Source organism: Vicugna pacos, chromosome 5, assembly GCF_048564905.1.
Source record: "Vicugna pacos chromosome 5, VicPac4, whole genome shotgun sequence".
Classification (NCBI taxonomy): Eukaryota; Metazoa; Chordata; class Mammalia; order Artiodactyla; family Camelidae; genus Vicugna; species Vicugna pacos.
This window is the reverse complement of record NC_132991.1, coordinates 62,147,498-62,167,919: the sequence shown is the minus strand read 5'-3', so window position 1 is coordinate 62,167,919 and position 20,422 is coordinate 62,147,498. Positions and strand designations below refer to the sequence as shown.

Genomic DNA, 20,422 nt, shown 5'->3' with positions numbered 1-20,422 from the left:
TAGTCTAAAAAACAGGATTTTCTCCAAAAGATAAATTTTACTATTAAAAATGTGATCACCCTGTCAACATGTACTTTAATGTGTATATGTATTTACTTATTTTAGAGGTCATTTAAAATTTGCCTGAGGCAGCCTGCCACATTTAGTTCAAGGAAATATAAATAGGGGGGATAAAAGGAAAAGAAAAGAAAAAGAAAAAATATAATAATATATAAATCTATCATATAAAATATATGTCTACTTAGGTCATATAATACAAATGCTAATCTATACCATATAATATGTAAGTGTTTATCTACATACTAATGTATATCATATAATATATACATCTGTCTCATATTTATAATGTATATAACATATGATATAAATAATAATATAGGATATATTTCTTTATTTGGTCCTTACAGTTTAACTAAGTTTTGTCAAGTATTCCCCTTTCCTTGCCTAAATCTCAAGCATACAGCTCTCTACTAAGCTGAGCAGAATACATGAGTCCTTCACGAAAATTTTAATACCTACTACAACATACATATATGGAAAGAAAAGCTGTCCTATGGAAATGTCTTATTTTTTTTTAATAATTTATGCTTTTCTAGACAAGCCCTAACAGTTCTTTAGAGACTGAATGCCTTAATTTTTTCTAAAAACAGAAAAGATAAAACTAAGCTTAAATTTGAGTAAAGTAAATTGTACCATGCTTTTGAGTCTCAGCACCACTTTTTATTTAAACAAGCACTGTGCTTTTTATCTGTAAGAGGTACTAGTTTTATTCAGTATACATAAACTTAGAAAAGGCATTCACTTACTCTTAACTAATACTTAGATGGACTTTAGTTGTAAATAGCCAGACAGATATTAAGAAGGTCATCTCAAAAATGGAGTTAAATGCAATTAAATAAATTTTAAATCACTATTTTTGAGTTCATATTACTAATTTTCTTTACCCCAAAAGTAGCTTGTAAATTAAAATTAAAGCTTTAATTAGCTCTTATCTCTTCCCTCACATTTATTGCTGTCACCCTACTGCTTTCGGTAATTGTTCTTTGTTTTAACAATGGTATTTTCTTACCATAGAACGTAGATTCTCATAAGAAAAGCAAAGTTATTTTTAGAACATTCATTACATATAGTTATGTTTTCAAAGATTTGCTGAAAATTAAGGCCATAAGAGTCTATGAAATTGTCCCTAAACTAAAATTGCTGAGTTACTTTCTATCAAAATGATCAGACAAGTTGCTACCAAACCAAAAGTTATGGTAGACAACTCAAGCAAGATATTAATATATTACATTTTAGAGAATCAAGAAACCTAATATGATTAATTTTTCTTTAAAAGCCTTATATCACAATGGAGAATTATTTACCATAGCTCCAAACGTCGCTCTGATGGGTGAACTTCCTATAATGTATGCACTCCAGAGCCATCCATTTAATTGGCATCTATAGAGAAATAAGAAGTGAAAGTCTTATAGTTATATAAAAAGTCATTTCTATATTATTTCCTAAATATGAGTCTCTGGATTCACCTCAATTGTATTTTTGATTGTGTGTGGAGAAAAGAGAAATAGGAATGTGTTATTTTCAATACAGGGAACAAATGAATTGAAATTTAATCTTAAAATGAATTAACCTAAAGGTATATTTATTTTTAAAAGCTTCATAAACAGTGAAAAGTAAAATAATAAAATAGAAGTCATCTTTCTATAGTTCTTAATGAATGTTCGGTAATTGTCACTGTTAATATTATGACTCACAATAGTAATTCTAAACATCTAACACATGTACTTCTAAAAATGTGGCCATATTATATTTGTCCCCTCAAAATGAGATTCCTTCCATCTTCAGTAATCCTTTTCCATCCTCAGACAAATTTCAGACTACCGGTTAAATGGACTCTTTCTACACTTGCCCCCTCCCATCTCCTCTTAGATAATTTGGTCCCTAAAACACCTAAAATAATGAATTCCAAAGTTAGCCTTGCTTTGTTCCCCAGCCACAAATGATCTCCCTTGTCTTGGTTAGCCAGTATTGAAGGTATGTACCATTTTCAAAATAGGAATTACATAGAAGAATTGAGAGAGTCAGTACAAATCCATCATCACTGCAAGGAAAGCAACTCAACTCACATATCCCGCTGCTGATGGGTCAGCAGAATGAGCTTCAGCCACGAAGGGCAGCATTATGTAGCTGGGAATATAATTAGATTCTATGGAATAAAGATAAACACTTCTACTTTGCAGTTGAAAGCTTAAAACTAAATAGGCCTTTGAAATCAAGAGGTTGGCCGCTCACCAAGGTGACACCAAGGTAACTCTGTGACAGAATCATGATATTCAATGAAAGGGAACAGAAGACACATTGAAAGTAATTTCCCTATGGGCAAGGAGTTAGCCGACTTTATGGACTACGGACACTGTGTTAAAGCAGTAAGTTTAAATCACAGGTGGCTTGATAAAGACTTAATGGTTACTAGGCATTTAAAGCTCTAATGAATCTTGCTTTAGACAAATCTTACAGCTGTATGTTCTCAAGACAAGTGAAGTCATGTGATTTATAGACTTCTACTTCTGTGCAGTCTTGTAGTGAATTTCAAAGCTGAGGTCTCAAACTGCTGCAATTTGTAGTAAACAGGCAAAATAGGCTAATAAATTCCAGGAAAAGCTGGATAATGCTATAAGATTGAAGTCTTTTTAAAAAATAAATTTTGTGTTCTTTTGCTTTGTGACAAGATTTGAATATATAGTTATAGGAGAGTATAGTGTAAAAATCAATGTTAAGCATGGAAGCATATCATTGCAAAATATTTATAATACATATTTGGATGGCCCATGATGAATAAGGCACATAATAAACATATTTGTATGACATATGAATTACTTCTTTATCGTTAGCGTGAGCTTATTGGTCACCCTACATTTAGGCTGCATTTGCTTATTTCATTTGTTCTCTCCTGATCCAAGTTTTTTCCAGGCCAACCTAGAAGGACCTCTTTATGAAGAGGAGACATCCTAGATGGCTAGCCAAGACTGGCAAGCTACACAGCAGGTTAATGAAGAAAGACAAGAGCTGGAACTCAGGCATGGATTGAGACCACGTGGTGAGTGAGAGAGGCAGAAACACAGCTGTCGGTCAGGGCCTGAGGCTGGAGAGTCAGAAAAGATAGAAGAGGCAGTGGCACTGTTTACAACCCTGGGATACAGCAGTTCCCATTGAAGTGGGGGGACTCAGATAATAAAGTACATTGGTAACTCACACCCTATGATGAAAACTAAAAAAAAAGAAAAGAAAAGAAAAGAAATAGAGCCAGATAAGAGGAACCTGTTGCTTCTGGTATAGGAGGATTAGAAGTTAAGTAAGATGATCAACTTTCCAATAGTTACAATTCTTGGTCATAGTGAAACTTCTCTCTAATCCATGACAGAGAAGTTGTATCTCTCTGATCTCTCTGTACTAGTCAGTCTTATGTGATTAAGATCACTGAAATAATTTCTATGGCCCTGGATTAAAGTGTAATCTCTAGGATTCCTAGGAAGCCATTCACTCTCCAACACTGGAACTGACATAAAGATGACTTGAGTCCAGACATGCAGTATCTTATTTTGGCTACTTTTCAGAAATGGAAATTGGTAATATATCCTATATATATTATACATTATATATGTGTGTATGTGTGTACATATACATATATGTGTGCATGTGTATTTTTTTTTCACCCTGGGCAGGAGAGAGGCAAATAGAAGAAGGTAGAATTGGGATTTTATAATCTCTTAAACCTCAGGTTTATTGACTTCTTCCTATAACACATAAGGAGATAAAAGGATATCATACTATATTTTCAAGAACTATCACTCTCAAAAAGATACCCACCTTTCCTCCATCAGCATTATACTCTTTTTCATCTCCTTCCAAGAGTCTGGCTAGTCCAAAATCCGTGATTTTCACATGGTTAGGAGATTTCACTAAGACGTTACGGGCTGCCAAATCCCGATGAACAAGCCGTCTTTCTTCCAGGTACATCATTCCCTGAAAAACACCAAATTCCCCAAAGATAGTCAGTTAACGCCTAGGCTTTTCTACTGTCAAAACAGGAGTTTCCTACTATTCAGTTGCAATTGCTTGATTTCTCTAGGTGAAGCCAGGATCTGGGAATATATTCAAAGTTACAGAAAACATGGAATAAAAAAGCAAATCACAAATAGCTTTTGGCCTTTTTTCCACTAAAGCCCTATTAAGAAGAATGAATTACCTGCACGTGAGCTAAATGTTAGACCATTTTTCCCAGATACTTTCTATTTTTTTGCAAACACTTTCATTAGTGAGGTATGCATGTGTCTTAGCAGATAGGCTAACATGTACTTGGACTGATCCACATATTCCTAATTGCTTTCTTCTCAATAACTTCTGTTTCAGGTCATCTTCCCCCACATACTTGCTCCAAACAAATGCAACTATCCATAATTTTTAAAAGTATTTTATCTGAAGGTTTAATGGAGGCAAAATCACCATCATAGATTCTATCAAGTCTGAAGAATTATATTATTCTTATTAATTATGCAAAAAATGAAGTATACCCTAGAGGCATTAAAAGCCTATAATTTAAAAAATGGCTTTGATGACATTAGTAGTCATTATGAGAGCCCACAAGCAAAATTACATAGTTGATAATGACCCTCAAATTAGCCTTTAATATGCTTTCTTCATAAAACATATACTGTAATTAAAAATAAAATGTATTGCAGATGATTGTCAACAAAAGATAACTGGCTCTTCCCCCAATACACACACCCACATGTATGTATATCTGCATATATGTATATATACATTTATGTTAGATGTATATATACCATATATATTAGAATATATAGAAATAAAAAAATCCATAGAAACAATAATCATTAATGCAGCAATAGGGAAACCACAAGTCATCATGAAATGCTAGCCTTAACTAAAAGGTTGATGTAAAACCAAGGAAATGAACTCAGAGGCTTAGATTAGAGTGAACATCTTTTGTTCGAGTGAACGTATTTTTTTTTTTGACGAGTTAGGGAAAATTCTATATCTGAGGATTTCAGTGGTAAAAACAAATCAGAAGTGTTATAAAATGGCTGAGGCATACTCTCATGCCAATTGCAAATCAATGCTGTTGGCAGTTAACATTACAACCACAGGACTTTGAAGGATTAACGGTTTCTGATATCAAAACAAAAGCTGGGAAAAACAGACACATAAATCACAGAGGTCAAAAAATTATGAACCGTATCCCCGGTGTAGTGGAAAGTGAATATTGCTTCAAACAGCATCAGAGCCAAGCACTATATAAATGCCCATTAAACACAACCAGTGGAGATGCTGCCTGATATGGTCCAATCAGTCAGCAGCTGGGTGACATCACATGTCTTAGTGTTTTCTGAAATCAGCCTACCACTGGGATTTACGAGGTTTTTGCCCTCCTTCCTAAGCAGTGCCTTTTGTTTGATTACACCAAATTGGAAATTTCTAGAATAAAGTGAATCTGAAAACATATAGCCCTTTGCAGGCTTTAAAGGATAAAAACATAGACATCCTGCCTTGGAGATAAAGTATGTTCAATAATTTTGTCCCTGTAAGAAGTGTCCACAAAAACACTCATCATTCTCTTTCTTACCACCTTCATAACAGAATATGGGAAGCGTGCTGTTAACAAGTTAATATTCAGATCCACACACAATTACAGAACACATACTAAGTGCCAGGGGCTGTGCTAGACACCAGAGAGCCAAAAGAGAGTCAGAAAGGGTCTGTGCATTAAAGGAGGACAGAAGCTAATTAACAAAGTGGGCAGATATGGGGTTTAAACTTGAGTGGATCAGTGTGAAGCATGTAAGGCATTTAGAGAGAGCAGGATTTTGAGAACCATCTGTAGTACAGCCTGGCAAGTGTGCATGAGTAAGGAGGCTTCCGAGAGGCACGGAGGCCCAAGTAAGCTTTGAAGGATGGATGTCCACCGGTTGGATTGTGGTCAGAGAGAACAAACACAAGGGCATCGACAGCATGGTCTACTTGGACAAGGGAATGTAAGTCTGTATTTCTGAAGCATTATGTATCTGGAGAGTGGTGAGACTGAGAAAGTAGGAAGAGGCTAGATCCAAGCAGGGCCCCTTACATGTCATGACAGAGAATTCAGAATTTGCACTTTATGCAGCAATCAATGTGGTGATGTGGAAGTTGTTTAAAAAAGGAGAATGACAGTTATCACTGGACCCTTGAAAATATCCCATGCTGCCAGAATAGAGGACAGATGGGGCACAAAGACAGCTAAAGTCAGGAGTCACTGCCACGTGATAGAAGAAAAGTGATGAGAGTGTAAAATAAAGTTTGTGAATCGACAGTCCATGAGTTAAACCCATTCTTCTTTCTTTCTTTCTTTTTTTTTTTTTTTTTGTCCCCACACTAGGCAAGTTTCAAATATCCTCTTTAGCTGATAGTGGCTGCACCCCATTGCAGGCATCAGGTTCCCAGTTTTCCAGGATCCCCCCCCAACCCCGTCACTTTTCAGGAGCTCGACTTTTATTGTTTACGATGATCACTTAGTTCCTACATGCATGAATGTCTGAATTGTCAACAAAATGAGGCCAGAAGGAATATTAGGGAGAGAACAATTTCAAGGTACATTTATGAAATAAAATAACCAAATAATTGTTGAACAATGAAGAAGAGAGTTGAGAATAATTCTGTGTTTTTGACTTTTGTAATTTAGGCGGATAGTGATTACCTTAACTAGATATTATCCTAATGTAAATATGTGTAAGAAATATATACTATACCTGTAGGGAACTAACATTCACCAGGATATTTAAGACTCTTAGACACATTCTACGGTACAAGAAAAGCCTGAAAAACTCCAAAAAGGTCTTTGATATTCTATGCACAAAACCTCAGCAGGTGATAGACCATCCTGAACCTCAATACTGTTTGTCTATAAGAAAGTATTTTCTTTAAAATAATGAGAGCTAAATTCAGAAAACCAGATGATAATCTCTATGGTTTCCCCAGCCACCTGACCACGATGAAAAGAAATAAAAACAGAAGCATTTGTATCATTACCAGACCATCAAAATTCAGTTCATGTGGTTGCTGTGTAACTATGAAACATCACTGTACAAATGGACACTTTCAGATTATTAATTATAACTACCACCTTAGTCCTACTTTCACACCCTGAATGAGAGTGTTGAATCATCTGTGGATTACTCACAATAGGTATCTCCCCATCACAGTCATTAAAATAGGACTTCCTTACTGGAAGATCTCATTAGAATCACATTCTCGGCTAGATTCCTTCAAAATAAAGTAACTCCTTAAATCAGAGTGTGATGCAATCAAGGAGGCAGACAGTTATTCGAAATAACACTGACAAAAATGAACTGGATGAAGTCCCTTGAAGTTTGAAGATGATTAAAGACGGCCCATTCATTATGATAGAGAGATGCCACATTGGTTGAGAAGAAACCTCTTACTTTGCCTTGTAGCAGCTCCCATGTCCTTGCCACACTAGCTCAGATTGAGTGCATTGTGGGGATACTCACACTGACAGTCACCTCAGCTAACATTGACTGAGCACTTAAAACATGGCAGGTGTTCAACTAAATACTTCTACATTGGTGGGTTGACTCAATCCTATGAGATGTGTAACTGTTTTCATCCCATTTTAAATATGAGAAAAGCAAGGCTAAGAGAGCTCAAGTTACCTGCTCCAAGTCATCTATCCAGTGAGCAGCAGAACTGGGGGCTTTGGTCCCTTGCTGCAGGACTTAAAGTCTGCACATTTACCCCTACCTCTTCTCTTGATGGGTCACAGGGAAGTGTGGGCATGCAGAAAATAATGTACATAGTGACATCATATAGATTTAAAAGATCCTAGTACTTCTGCAGAAAAAAATATATGTTTCTGTGAATCCCAGGGTATAATGAAGGTGATTGACATGTTTGTATTTAAAATTCAGCTAAATTACAGCATCTTTTATAATTTAGCAAGAATTTAAATTCTGTAAATTGGAAACTCAGTTCTTGCTTTGGCCACAGGATATACAGGATGGTGGAGTAGGTTTGAGCATAGATTCTGGCGTCAGTTGCTTGGCTAGAACCCCAGCTCGGCCATGTTCTAGCTGTGTGACTCTGGCAAGTTAAATTAACCTCTCTGTCACTCACCTTCCTCCTCTCTAAAAAAGCCATAATAGCACCTCTCCCACGGGTTGCTGGGATGATGAAATCGTATGTAAAGCAGTTAAATTCTAAGCAGCATGTAGCAAGTGCAGAACATGCAAGTTTTGATTATTGTTCCACAGACAGATATCAACAGCCCTAGTGTGCATCAGAGTCATTTACCCTCATTAACTTGAATTGCCTATTTCAGAAAATCCATGAACCTCAACTAATATATCACAGTGGGTGTTCAATAAATGTTTGCAAATGGTGATAGATATCCCCATAACCTGCCCATCATGATTAATGTGTAGATAAAAATTTCAGAATAATTACTGTTCCAAGTATTATTTTAATAATGATTCACCTGAGGGGGCTGTCATAGGAGAAGGAAAAATTAGGGAATCTATTAAAAGATTTGGTGCTCTCCATAAACATATCACTGATGCAGGAATTTAGTGAAGAGAAAGGTCATGAACAGGATAAGTCAAAAAGTTTTCTGTGCTGCAGGATTTTTTCCATGGTTGAATGAAATAGGAGATCTTCTGTACCCAAGTACCTGCCTTTCATCACTCAGCACTGAGGGGAATTTTGGGGCCGACGTGTTTTAGGAGCATTTTGTCTACTTCTTGATCCGGGTCCTGCAAATCTGATTTTACTCAAACAACTCAGAATTTACCACCTTCCACACCATTCAGATTTTACCTTTGTTCATATTTTCTCTGAATGCGGCAATAAGCTTTCAAAGAAAGCTTAGTTATTTTCTGTTTTGCCCATACCTCTTAAAATGTGCATCAATAAATACAAACGCACTAGGGAAAGTCAAATTTTACTTTTGCCTTTCACAAATGCACTTTAATACAAAGTCCAAGGATCATTTTATTACCATTGAGTTTCAAGTTTTAATCTCTGGTTAGAATCAACTCATATAAACTGCTCTATGGAAAAATAAAATCAGTGACTGACAATTTTAAAGTATCGGTATCGACAAACACCTTCTTCTCAATCTTACGATATTTGACTCACAGCTGTCTAGCAAAAATGCATTATTATGTTTTAATCCAATGTGAAAATGTATTCTGCCCAGCTGCAGGAAGCTAGCGGAAGTCAAGAGAGACCAGGATATTTCTGACAATAAATATTTGCTTCCCATATATAGGCCAGGCGACAAATTTCATCAAACACGTGCGCGGAGCTAAAAATTTTGAGCTGCAGTCAGCTCTCACAGGCATTAATCTCCGGAGTTAGCAAGAGGGCACCTTTTTTTCCTGTTTTCATTCTAATAACCTGAAACTTTCTTAATATCAGGAAACTTCAGGGAGGCTACCTTCAAATGAAAAGCACTCCTCTTTCCTACCTTTCCTTCTAAAAGCAGTTCTATCCCTGAGGCGGGGTAAAAATCTAACTATAATGCTCTCTACTGTAAGGCCAAAACAATGAGGACATTCAAGGGAAGGAAGAGACCTTTCCGGATGAAGTGACTGACTTTATCATGAAGGGGAACTAAGGGGGCTCTGTAATTAAGTCAGTTGAGAAGTCTATTTCAACCAGCAATGGCTGGTGCGTGGCACCATAGAAAGAGCACAGAACTGAGCGTTGCAAGACAGAAGTCCCAGACATGCTGCTCACAACGTTTACGACCACAGGTATTCACTTCACCTCTTCTATAAAAGTGACAGATTGGCCTAAATGATCTCTGAGGTATCCTCCAGCTTTAAATTTTTATTCCATGATAGATGGAACTGTAAAATGTATCTGTCTAAAATATTAAATTGTGGCCAATAATAGACACAGAGAACAGTAAAGGAAGAGGTAGAGGAGGTGCCTCCCTTCGAATGTTTAGTGAGAAACGTGAGTATCATTTAGTCAAAGTCAGTTTAGTGCCCCCAGTGTTTAAGGCAAAGGATTCTGGAAATAAACCCTGGCTACTGAGTAGCTGTGTGACCCTGGTCAATTTATTGGTATTTCACTGTCTTTATTAGTTAAATGGGGATAATAGGAGTTTCCACCTTGAGAATTGTCTTGAGGATCCAATGCCTTAATGTCTATAAAACATCGAGAACATTCACTATTCCAAGATACCATGTGTTTGCTAAATAAATAATCTCAAATTCATCTTTCTTATTAGAAGTACAACTCAACCACCATAAAAGAAAGACAGCCAACTAAAACAGCTCTTGGGTACTCGGTACTGCTAGGTGTGGTGACTTCTGTTTCTCATTCTATCTGTCCCTGCATGTTCTTCTGATTATTTTGCTCAAAGGAAGAAAAGCAGATTCACATGGTTGTCCTAGATGGGCTTGGAGATGTAACATTCAAGGTTAATTCTCACATTTTCCAATTGCACTTATCATCATCAAGAGACGTGGGTAGGTTGTAGTTCTTAGGGAGATTTTGAAATATTGAGGACAGTCGAATTTCTGTCATTGTAATAGTGTGTAATAAAAACTTTATTTTTTGCTATTTGAAATACATTTTTCAAATTTGGTTCCAATAATACATATTTGTGTGTGTGTGTGTGTGTGTGTGTATGTGTGTGTCTATACATACTGCATATTGTAGATGCAATGGTGTGCTGTCCAGAAATCTCTTCAGGACCCAAGTACTTATAATCTCAGCTTCTGGGAGTGTTGACCGCTGATGGCTTTCATTTTAGCTGCCTTCGTTTTGGGGCAATGACACCCCAAACCCAAATGCAAAGGGAGCTGCTTTGCCAGGGGTTTCACCCTCTCACAGGAGGCAGTCCACATCCAGTACTCTGTTGATGCAGAGTTACAAAGGCCATACCCCTGCTGGACAATTCTGAAGAGCTGCTCTCGTTCTGGGGCACTCCATGGGACTGGACGAAACCTCTGTTGCAATTTCATCATCGCTGGACTTTTCCTCCTACCTTGTATTGGCTTTTCGCTGTTCGCTAGGTGTTCTTGAGAACACGTACCCAAAACTTCCCAGATGTAAATTTTTCTTGGAGACTGTTTTCTGGAAGCCAACCTAAGGCAATGTGTATGATTTTTTCTTTGTTTTCTTTTGGGATCTCAAGTACACAGAATTTTAAGCTAACCCCTCCATAATTCATAGATGCGACTATAATTGTTTTCCTGTCCTCTACCTCAATCCCATTCTTCTATCCATCATAAATGGCCACAATAGTGTTTTGAATACATATCTTTTCAACCCATTGTTCATATGACTCTTTTTGTCCATATTTTTTAAAAGTATTTTGTGTTATTTCCATATATAAACAGTATTGTGCATTAAATAGGAGAATTTTTACTCATCATTAGGCTTTTTTTACATTAAAAACGTGTTGCTATACATAGTCCAGTTTTTACTGCTTCTCATTGTTGCATTAAATTATACACATGAACTCACAGACACACTTTTATATATACTTACATTTATATATAAATGTATGTTTACATTTATAACACAGGCGTGCACTGTCAATTTGTCGTCCGTTCCCCTATTGATGGGTACCAAACTGAACTCCATTTCTCTGACACTACAAACAAGACTGAACTGAATACATGAACATTATTTGTAAAATGCTATAAATCTGCTTAACAATAGAAATCATCTGCTATTCAGTACTAATTTCCATGTAGAAGAATCTAGGAAAACAGTAATAGTAATAGTCACTGTGGAAGATACATCACAGAGAGATTTCTTGTTAAGTGAGAACATTGAAATCATAAGGGGAAGACAAATGTGACTGTGTATTTTAGCATTATACATGTTTGCACCTACAAAAGAGCTAACATTTATTTACACACTCTGCCAGGGGACTGTTTTAAGGGCTCTATAGATAGGAATTCACAAGAACTCAAGTGCTACTATTATACCTATTTTAAGACACGGAAACTAATGAACAGAGAAGTAGAAGTGCCCAAGAGTGATAGCTAGTGCATGACGAAGCCTAGAAAAACCAAGATTTGACTGCAGGCAGCTTGACTCCGTAGGCAATGATCTTAACCATTACACTACATGACCATATGTGTCAAAAGACTATATAAAACTAACAAAAGACAGTGTATACAACCGAATCGTTGTTATATAGACAATAAGTGCTCCAAGAGTTCAGTAAAGAGGAAACTCTTGTGCATAATACACATTTAAAGCTGACAAACAAACTCCTTTAGTTTTGCTGGGTTTCCTTAGAACGGTACCTCTGAGGGCACTTTACAAATCAATATTTGTGAATTCAACTAGGTATTTTCAACAATCTGAAGATTTCTTGGCATTTACCTGGCTCTCAATACAGATTTGTGGTTGGATTAAATAAACAATGAGACCAACGTTTTGAAAGGCTCTCCAGATAGTAGCTTTTCTTTGCTGCATAGGTGGAGCAAATGTAAAAGCCCGTGATATTTATGACAGGATGGAGGAAAACAAATCCTGCAACTGTCAGGCCAAACCCCAGATGGTGATATTAGAATAACAAGAGAAATGAATGAGGACACTCTTTAAAGATTCCTGTGGCTGATGTGGGCAACAGGAATTTTTCTTCTTGTTCCCTATATTTTCTTCAAATATTTCTTCAGAAATTTCATCTATCACCTTTCACAAGCTTTTGGAAATGTCCCTGGGAAAAAGGTGCCTAACAGCCTCAAAATGTCTCTTAAAGAAGCAATAAAATAATAATAATAAAACAAACAGACAAACAAAAAGTTAAAAAGCACATATGAGACGGCACTGCTTTCCTACTACATAAATCTGCGGGTAAAAAGCTCAACTGCCAGGATCAAAAGAATACTAAACACGCTACAGTTTTTCCCTCTCACTGACCTCCTGCCAATATGAATACAAATGGGAGGCGTGAATCTTATAGTGTCCACACTCTCAGGGAAGTAAACCTAAAATGGATTACTTCTGCTCCTTGGGCAGCTGATCAATAAAGATGTGGACTGCAATGAGAACGGAGATGTCTGCGGGCTGTAGTAGTTATCCTCTGTGTCTCTTTAGAAATTAATTAAAAATCAATGAAGTGTGCAACCTATTAATACAGCAACCGCTAGATTAACAGATAGAAGCCGAGCCTTTCCCTGGGCGTACATAGTGTGCGAGAGCATTCAAACGCTACAGGGAGGAGGTTGGATGTCTGACACCATAGTTATAACGTAGCAGAAACAGATCATTACTAATATTCTCTAGTTTCCCAGAGTTGCATGCTACTCCTTGGAAACCAGGAAGTTCAGTAGATGGGAATACATATGCGGTATCTTCCGTCTTCAGATAATTACATCAGTTTTTACGAGGTATCCTTATTACAAAGCCAAACCTCTGCCGTCACACAGAACTAAAGAATTTCAATAACTATTTTCTTGTGTGGTTTACACATTTATGAGTCTAGGCAGGTGAGTTTATTTGTAATTACTGAATATGTTTAAATAAGTTATCTTCCCATGGAGGAGAAAATGTGACACTTCTAGAAGACTAAAAGCTCCCACGTGATTGGAGCCAATTTAGCATCCACCTATACGTGTGATTCAATCCAATTCTGCCTTTGTCTTATTTGGACGCCAGTGGACCTGGTCCGCCATGCAGATGTTAGCTGGCACAGGTAAAACTCAAAACGGTGGTGCCCATCTACCCGCCTCTGGAAGTCACCCAGCTACTTGCCAACCGCCTGCTCTGAGCCATGTCACTCTTGCTCAGGTTCCTTCCTCCTCAAAATCTTCGGACGGGTCTGAAACACATCTTCCAGTTTTAGTCTCAAGCCCTCGCTGACTTGGAAGCCCACTTTGATGCACCTGCTGGTTTCAGCTCTGTCCTTCCCCTCTGAAGGAATGCTAGGACTTTGTATGTAGTCCCTGCACAAGAATATGGGGGAAGGAGATATCTGCTTGATACCTTGGCTTGTTTTCTATCCCCTACATCACCAAAGAAGGAGCAGCTATCACCACATAACTAAAAAAGGAGCAGGGTTCAGCTCTATTTAAACTGATAATCAGTCATCTCCCGAGTTTCTGCCGTCTTCATAGGCTCGGGGGTTACACACACTGTCACAGTAAGAATACAAATTTCACTCTTTCTTGGCCCAACCTGTTTGCAGAGCTCCTGTTGCTACCTGCCCCTTCGAAGGCTTTGCCAGATATCTCTGGGGTTCTCCAGGGAGCCTCACAGGTGCCCATGAATACTTTCTTGGTTCTTTTTCTCAGGGCTCTTCACTGATACCTGCAGCCATGTTATCCTGAGTGGGAGTTGCTGTGGAAACACTGTCTTTGCCACGGCTGCTATCTTGGTGCTTTAGACGTTGCAGCTTATGATAATTCAAGACAGTGAATGATGCCCTTCCGTCCTCTCCTCCTCACCATGTCAGAGCACTGCTGTCTCCCACACAGCCTTGGCGAAGTGCTCTACCTGCTTCTAAACTCTGCACCATATTTTGCCCCTGGCTCTACCAATAGTTATTATTGAGACCCTAGTCTCAAAAGTCCTCTTAAAAACGTCTTCAGTAACTATAGCACCATACTCCACAAAGACTCAGACCTAATCCAAGAGTCAGGCACAGAAGACTAATACATCTGTCTTTGCTCAGTTCCCCTCTCTTTGGCTTCAGGACTTTCCATCATTCCTTCATCTTCTCTTAACCTTCAACACACGTGCACACATATGCACATGCCGTCATGCTCATGTGCTAAGCCATCTCTCTCTCCTACAGCTGAAAAAAGTCCTCAAGCAACTTGACTCTGCTCATCACTCTAGCTTTTCTTGGAATTCTTCACCTGGAATTCTGTGACCCAAGCCAACCTGAACATTCTCTTGGCTCTTTGGTCTTTGCACTTACTGTTCCCTTTACCTGAAACACCCCTTCACCACACACTGCTACTCTCTTCCTACCATGCTTCAGACACAGACTTGCTTAAGTCTAACACTCTGTTAGATCACAAAGTAGATGTCATTTCCTCCACAAAGACTTCCCTCACTCCCAAGTAGAATGTGTTGCTCTATTATATAACCTCACAATGTCTGGTGTCCCCTATCTACCTCAATCCGTCTAGCTGTCTATCTTAAACTAAATCTTGACATTATCAAGCAATGTTTTAAAACAACTTTCTGTGAATGTCTACATCAATGTTCCTTTATAAAGCAGAAGAGCATACATATATTTAGGTTAGGTTACATCTTCTATGCACAAGCTTTAGAAATAGTAGATAGCATATTACAGAACGTTATCAATTTCATGTGAATGGTAGAAAAAAGCTCAAATACATCTGATGCTCAGTTGAGTACTCATCTACTGACCTGCTCAGCTTATAAAACTATTTTTTAAGAGAATTAAACACCAATGTACGGAACAGAAATAGAAAGCTATGTTTCGGCTTGCTTAAGACCTAGAAGTTAAGGATTTAAGCTGACCACCTTTCATCCTTTTGCTCTAAATCCTTACGGACTGTTAGCTGCTCAGAGCTGGGAATGGTGCATTCCTGTTGAGATGACGTAACTCAGTTTGATCCTCTGCACATTTACCAATTTCACCGCATTTTAGACAGTCAGTACATAGTAGTCAATTGATTGATTCCCTCTTCTCCCTACTCCATTTATTCATCCACACTCCTTCTTTTGCCTTTGAATCACCAGGTTATGGAAGAAGGCACTCAAGGCAATAATAAACATGCCCACATACATAGAGCTTCCTAACAATTAAAAGTAAAAGAAGAAGAAAAAGGATAATAAATGTTTAGTTTTATTGGAAGTAAATTGGTATTGTTAGTGATGATTTTTATTATATTGTCCCTTTGCTCTCTTTTTTTTAAAGATGTTAAATATCTGCAAATTTTCAAGCTTATTTGCATACGTGTTGCAACTTGCTTAGTGAGTGTTTTTACTTCCAGAAAACTTTGGAGTTTTGTGCTAAATACTATCTGTTTTTCTACAAATGTAGAGGAATCAGGGCGTTGGAATTTGAAAGCTGCCCTCTTTATTTGTGCTTCTCTCTAGTTCACAGATTTATGCAGTTAATACCTCACAGGGAAGAAAGCTGAACATATACATCACACAAACTGTGTTCTAAAGGGTCATTCTCAGCCCATTCCTGTTCATTTTTGACAGTTAGAGAGTAGACTATAATGATGAGTGTTAGATCTAGAACAAAACTTCCCAGGCTTCAGTATCAGCTCAGCCACTCACTAAATGAAGCTGTGTGACCTTAGCCACGTTAGCTAGCTTCTCAGTCTGCCAGTCACTTCGTCTATAAAGTGGGGATAATAATAGCACCTTTCTTATAAGATTCTTATGAGTATTAAATAAGCTAGTTGGTGGAAAACACTTAAAATGGTGCCTGACCAATAGGAAACACTCAGTATTGTTAATTATTATTATGGTCCCTTTTGTCCAACACTTTGCATTATAGATGACTCTTATTTTTCAAACTTTCAGCTTTCAAACAACTTGCAATTTTCTCAGACATTCCCAAGCATACTATTATACTCAGAATCCCAAAGATTATCTATCACCCAACAACCACATATGTTGGTATTGCTGTCTTTCATAGAACAGTTTAATTTCAGCAAAATTTTATTTTGTGTTTAAATACTTTTGTGTCTTTGGACAATTACTTGGGTGAAGCTTCACCTTAATGGTCAAAATAAAATTGGGTAGAAAATTAAACTGATTAGAAAAATTTTCTCATAAAATTAATACAATTAAGACATATAAAGAAATCATGAAAGATGCTGAAATTAGCGTATCTCTTTAGCCTCCCCTGTAGACTCATTGAAATCAGGCTCAGTGGTTATATATTAATTTTTAAAAGAGCAAAATTGAGGTACATGAAGGAAAAGCTGTAAATCTCTCACTGTAGATGAGGAGTAAAAGCAAGAGAAAATTCAATATTTTATGACACTCAAGTTATCTATTACTGAATCCCACTTATAACATGTAGATCTATTGTTCACATTAAGATCGTCTACTTTTGCCTCTTTTATGAATACATTATATATGAAAATTGGGGTCATCTCATATTTATATATATATATATATATATATATATATGCGTATTCTATTGGGTTATTAGCTACTAAAAAGAAATGGAAGAAAGACTAAGCATTATTTATTTTCTCCTTATCCTTTTCCAGCTTATTATGTGTACAGCATTCATTGTGTATACAGTTCTGTCTACATACAGTTTCTCTATGGGTAGAGGCTTGCCGGCCTGTGTAAACCAAGGCACTGGCCTTGTTCATTTGTGAATTGCCTTTGGGAACATTTCTCCTTCTTCTGAAAGCATAGTGGGCATTCACAGCCGAACAGCCCCATTTTCCTTAGGAGCCACTCAAGGAACTTAACAGCCTTCCTTCATCTTGTCCTGTCTCCATCCCCTTCAGTTTAAATCAGCAGTGTTTCTGCTCATATAATCTCATAAACTCTTTGCTGATTGATATTCCACCCATACCTTTGTTGTTCCCTTCAGAACATGCTTCCTAATTTTCTGCAATATGGGTAGGCTGAGAATTTTTCAAAACTTCAAGCTTTGGTTCCTTCTTCCATTCATTTCTCTACCTTCACATTTTATTATAGGCTGTCAGGAGGAACCAAGTCTCTCCTTCAACACTTTGCTTAGAACTCTTCTCAGCTAAATATCTAATTTTATCTCTTGCAAGTTCTACCTTCCACAAAACACTAGAACACAGCACAATTCAGCCGGGTTCTTCACCACTTTCTAAGAAGGATCGCCTTTCCTACAGTTTCCAAAAACACGTTCGTCATTTCTGTCTGGGACCTCACCAGAATCATCCTCAATGTCCCTATTTCTAGCATGTACCTCAGAACTCTTCCAGCTTCCACCCTCTGCCCAGTTCCAAAGCTGATCCACATGTTTCGGTACTTACTACAGCAGCACCCCATTCTCTGTACCAAAGTCTACATTAGTCATCTTGGGCTGCCATAACAAAATACCAGAGTCTGGGTGGATTAAATAACAGGAATTTATTTCGCACAGTTCTGGAGGCTGTTAAGTCCAAGATCTAGGTGCCAGCTGATTTAGTTCCCCAGGTAGGGGTCTTTCTGGCTTGCAGATGGCCACTTTCTCACATATCTCCTTACTTCTTATAAGGGGACTACATCCACTCTCAGGACCTTATCTAAACCTAATTACCATCCATCTCTAAATATGACTGAATTAAGAGTTAGAGTTTCAACAAATGAATTTGGAGTAGTGGAGGCATAATTCAGTCCATAGCAACTGGCAATGCTGGTGAAAGCCACTAGGTTGTGGCAGACTCAGGGGTGAGCAAGGATTTGAGAAACCATGGTCAAAAAAAATTGTGCTCTTTTCTAAAGTAAATGAATAAATAGGCAGTTGCTTTAGGAAGAAGAGACAAGTTTGAGGTTGTTCATCCACCACCCCTGGAGAATCAATATATAGGATGCCTGAGAGGAGCTAGTGAGTCAGTAGAGATTGATGACAAAGGATGAGAAGAAATGATGGAGAAATGCTGCAGTTGGGATGAGAGCAAGAGTGAAGGCAAAAAGGTGGACTTTGTAAAGGAAGAAAGATAATGCTTTCACTAAATCATCAATGAAGGAAAAGCTGGGAGCTGGAAGAGGGCAATGGTCCAGAAGTTCATGTCTTCCTATCACTGTTTTTCTTGGTAAATTAAGGAACAGCAACATATGTTCAGAATGGGAGAAAAATAGGAGAGAGAAGAGGTTTGAAGTGGCCCAAAAGAGAGACATTGTTCAGATTTCACTGTGCGCACCAGCAAAACAGGTGTCCAAGGAGAGAGGAAAGGAAGCTCACAGGAGCCTCTTCACAAGGTAAAGACAGCCAAAGGATACTGATGCCAGTGTAAGATAGAAAGAACAAGCTGGTAAACTGCCCTACGTGGTATGAGTATTTTACTGTCCTCAGAAACAGAGGAAAAGAGTAATTCGATGTTTGGGTTCATCCAGGGAAAGGTATTAATTAGCAGCTAAGTAGCACAGGAAGACAGAGGTCAGGACAAACAAAATAAAAACGATTTTGTAAAGTACACGAATGTTAGAAAACTCTTTGAAACTCAGAATGATTGTGGATATTAGCAGGCATTTTGAAGTTGGTTTCCCCTTCAAGGATTATCTTAATTATCACCAACACATATGTCGATCCCAAGATATGTCTTCCCACCTAAACATTTAAAAAATAAAATCAGTTTTTTCCAGAATTCTATTTAAAAAAAAAACAAACCTTTGTTTTCAGCTTAACATTAAAACTTGAAAGTATCAGACTACAATTGTACAGCATCCGGTAAAGATGTATATTCGAAAACAATGAGATAAGAAAAGTAATTTTTTAATCATATGAACAAGGCATTTTTCACTCTTTGATTTATTTTAACAATTTGTCTTCCAATGATCCCCTCCACATTTGTAGTTACAAATGATCCATATCTCCTACAGAATTTAATTTTTAACTATCATTTTTTTAAAATAAGTGAGGAATTTTTTCCCATGTAACAATATACAACATTTAGCGAAAAGGTCCAAACATTAAAAAAACCATAGACCTTCTATAACCACTAAACAGTAGTGCAATGAAGCAACACACATAAGTCAAGGAACTGAATGTATGGATTTAATGAAATCAGTGACCTTGGGTTCAAAATTCAGTGACGTTATTCTGCTGTCAGAGTGAATTTATTCGAATCATAACTTCTATGCTCCCTCACAATTGTTTGCAAAGTTGGACTACCTTCATATGGGTTCACAGTATTCAATTTCATTTTTAAAATATCTAATGCAAATTTAATACTTTCATCTTTTATGACAAGACTTAGCTCAGTCTGAAATAATCACTGTATTAACATTTTTTGCCCGTTCAAATGGTTCAATTCATTATTACAAAAACAGCAAGCTTCCCAGTCTGTCATTAATTCCTACTGTTTTAATTACAATAAAAAAAATTCTATATGGAAGGCATTTGTGGATAATGGCACCGTAAACACAATCTTATGTAAAGATATGAAAATAAAATGGAGTCATTTTTCTCTACATCAATAATCTGGTAGAAATAGCATATTTTTGGCAAAAAAAAAGTCTTAAAACATAATGGTGCTTTCTTTGAATTTAGTCACAAAGAGGCTGCTTGGAACTACATATTAATTCTATTTGGAAACATGAAGGCTACATTCAAGATCAACATTTCTATAAAACAGCTCTATATACACTAGGATTTAATAGATTATTTTCTTTGTTTTTTTCTTTTTTACTGCATGCCAACCAAACTTAGTTTCTGTTTCTATGTATTATGATTACATGTCAA

General features: G+C 37.2%; 1 protein-coding gene across 2 annotated transcripts in view; it reads right to left on the bottom strand.

Annotated features, from left to right (window-relative positions):
• The window catches only part of ERBB4 (erb-b2 receptor tyrosine kinase 4), a 987,764-nt gene that overhangs the window by 38,999 nt on the left and 928,343 nt on the right, over positions 1–20,422 (bottom strand). For both annotated transcript variants that reach the window (XM_031678247.2, XM_031678250.2), the window contains exons 21-22: positions 3,868–4,023; positions 1,365–1,440 (exon numbers count right to left, since the gene is read on the bottom strand). In XM_031678247.2, coding sequence (XP_031534107.1) covers positions 1,365–1,440; positions 3,868–4,023 — 232 coding nt within the window. The remainder of the gene's footprint in view (positions 1–1,364; positions 1,441–3,867; positions 4,024–20,422) is intronic.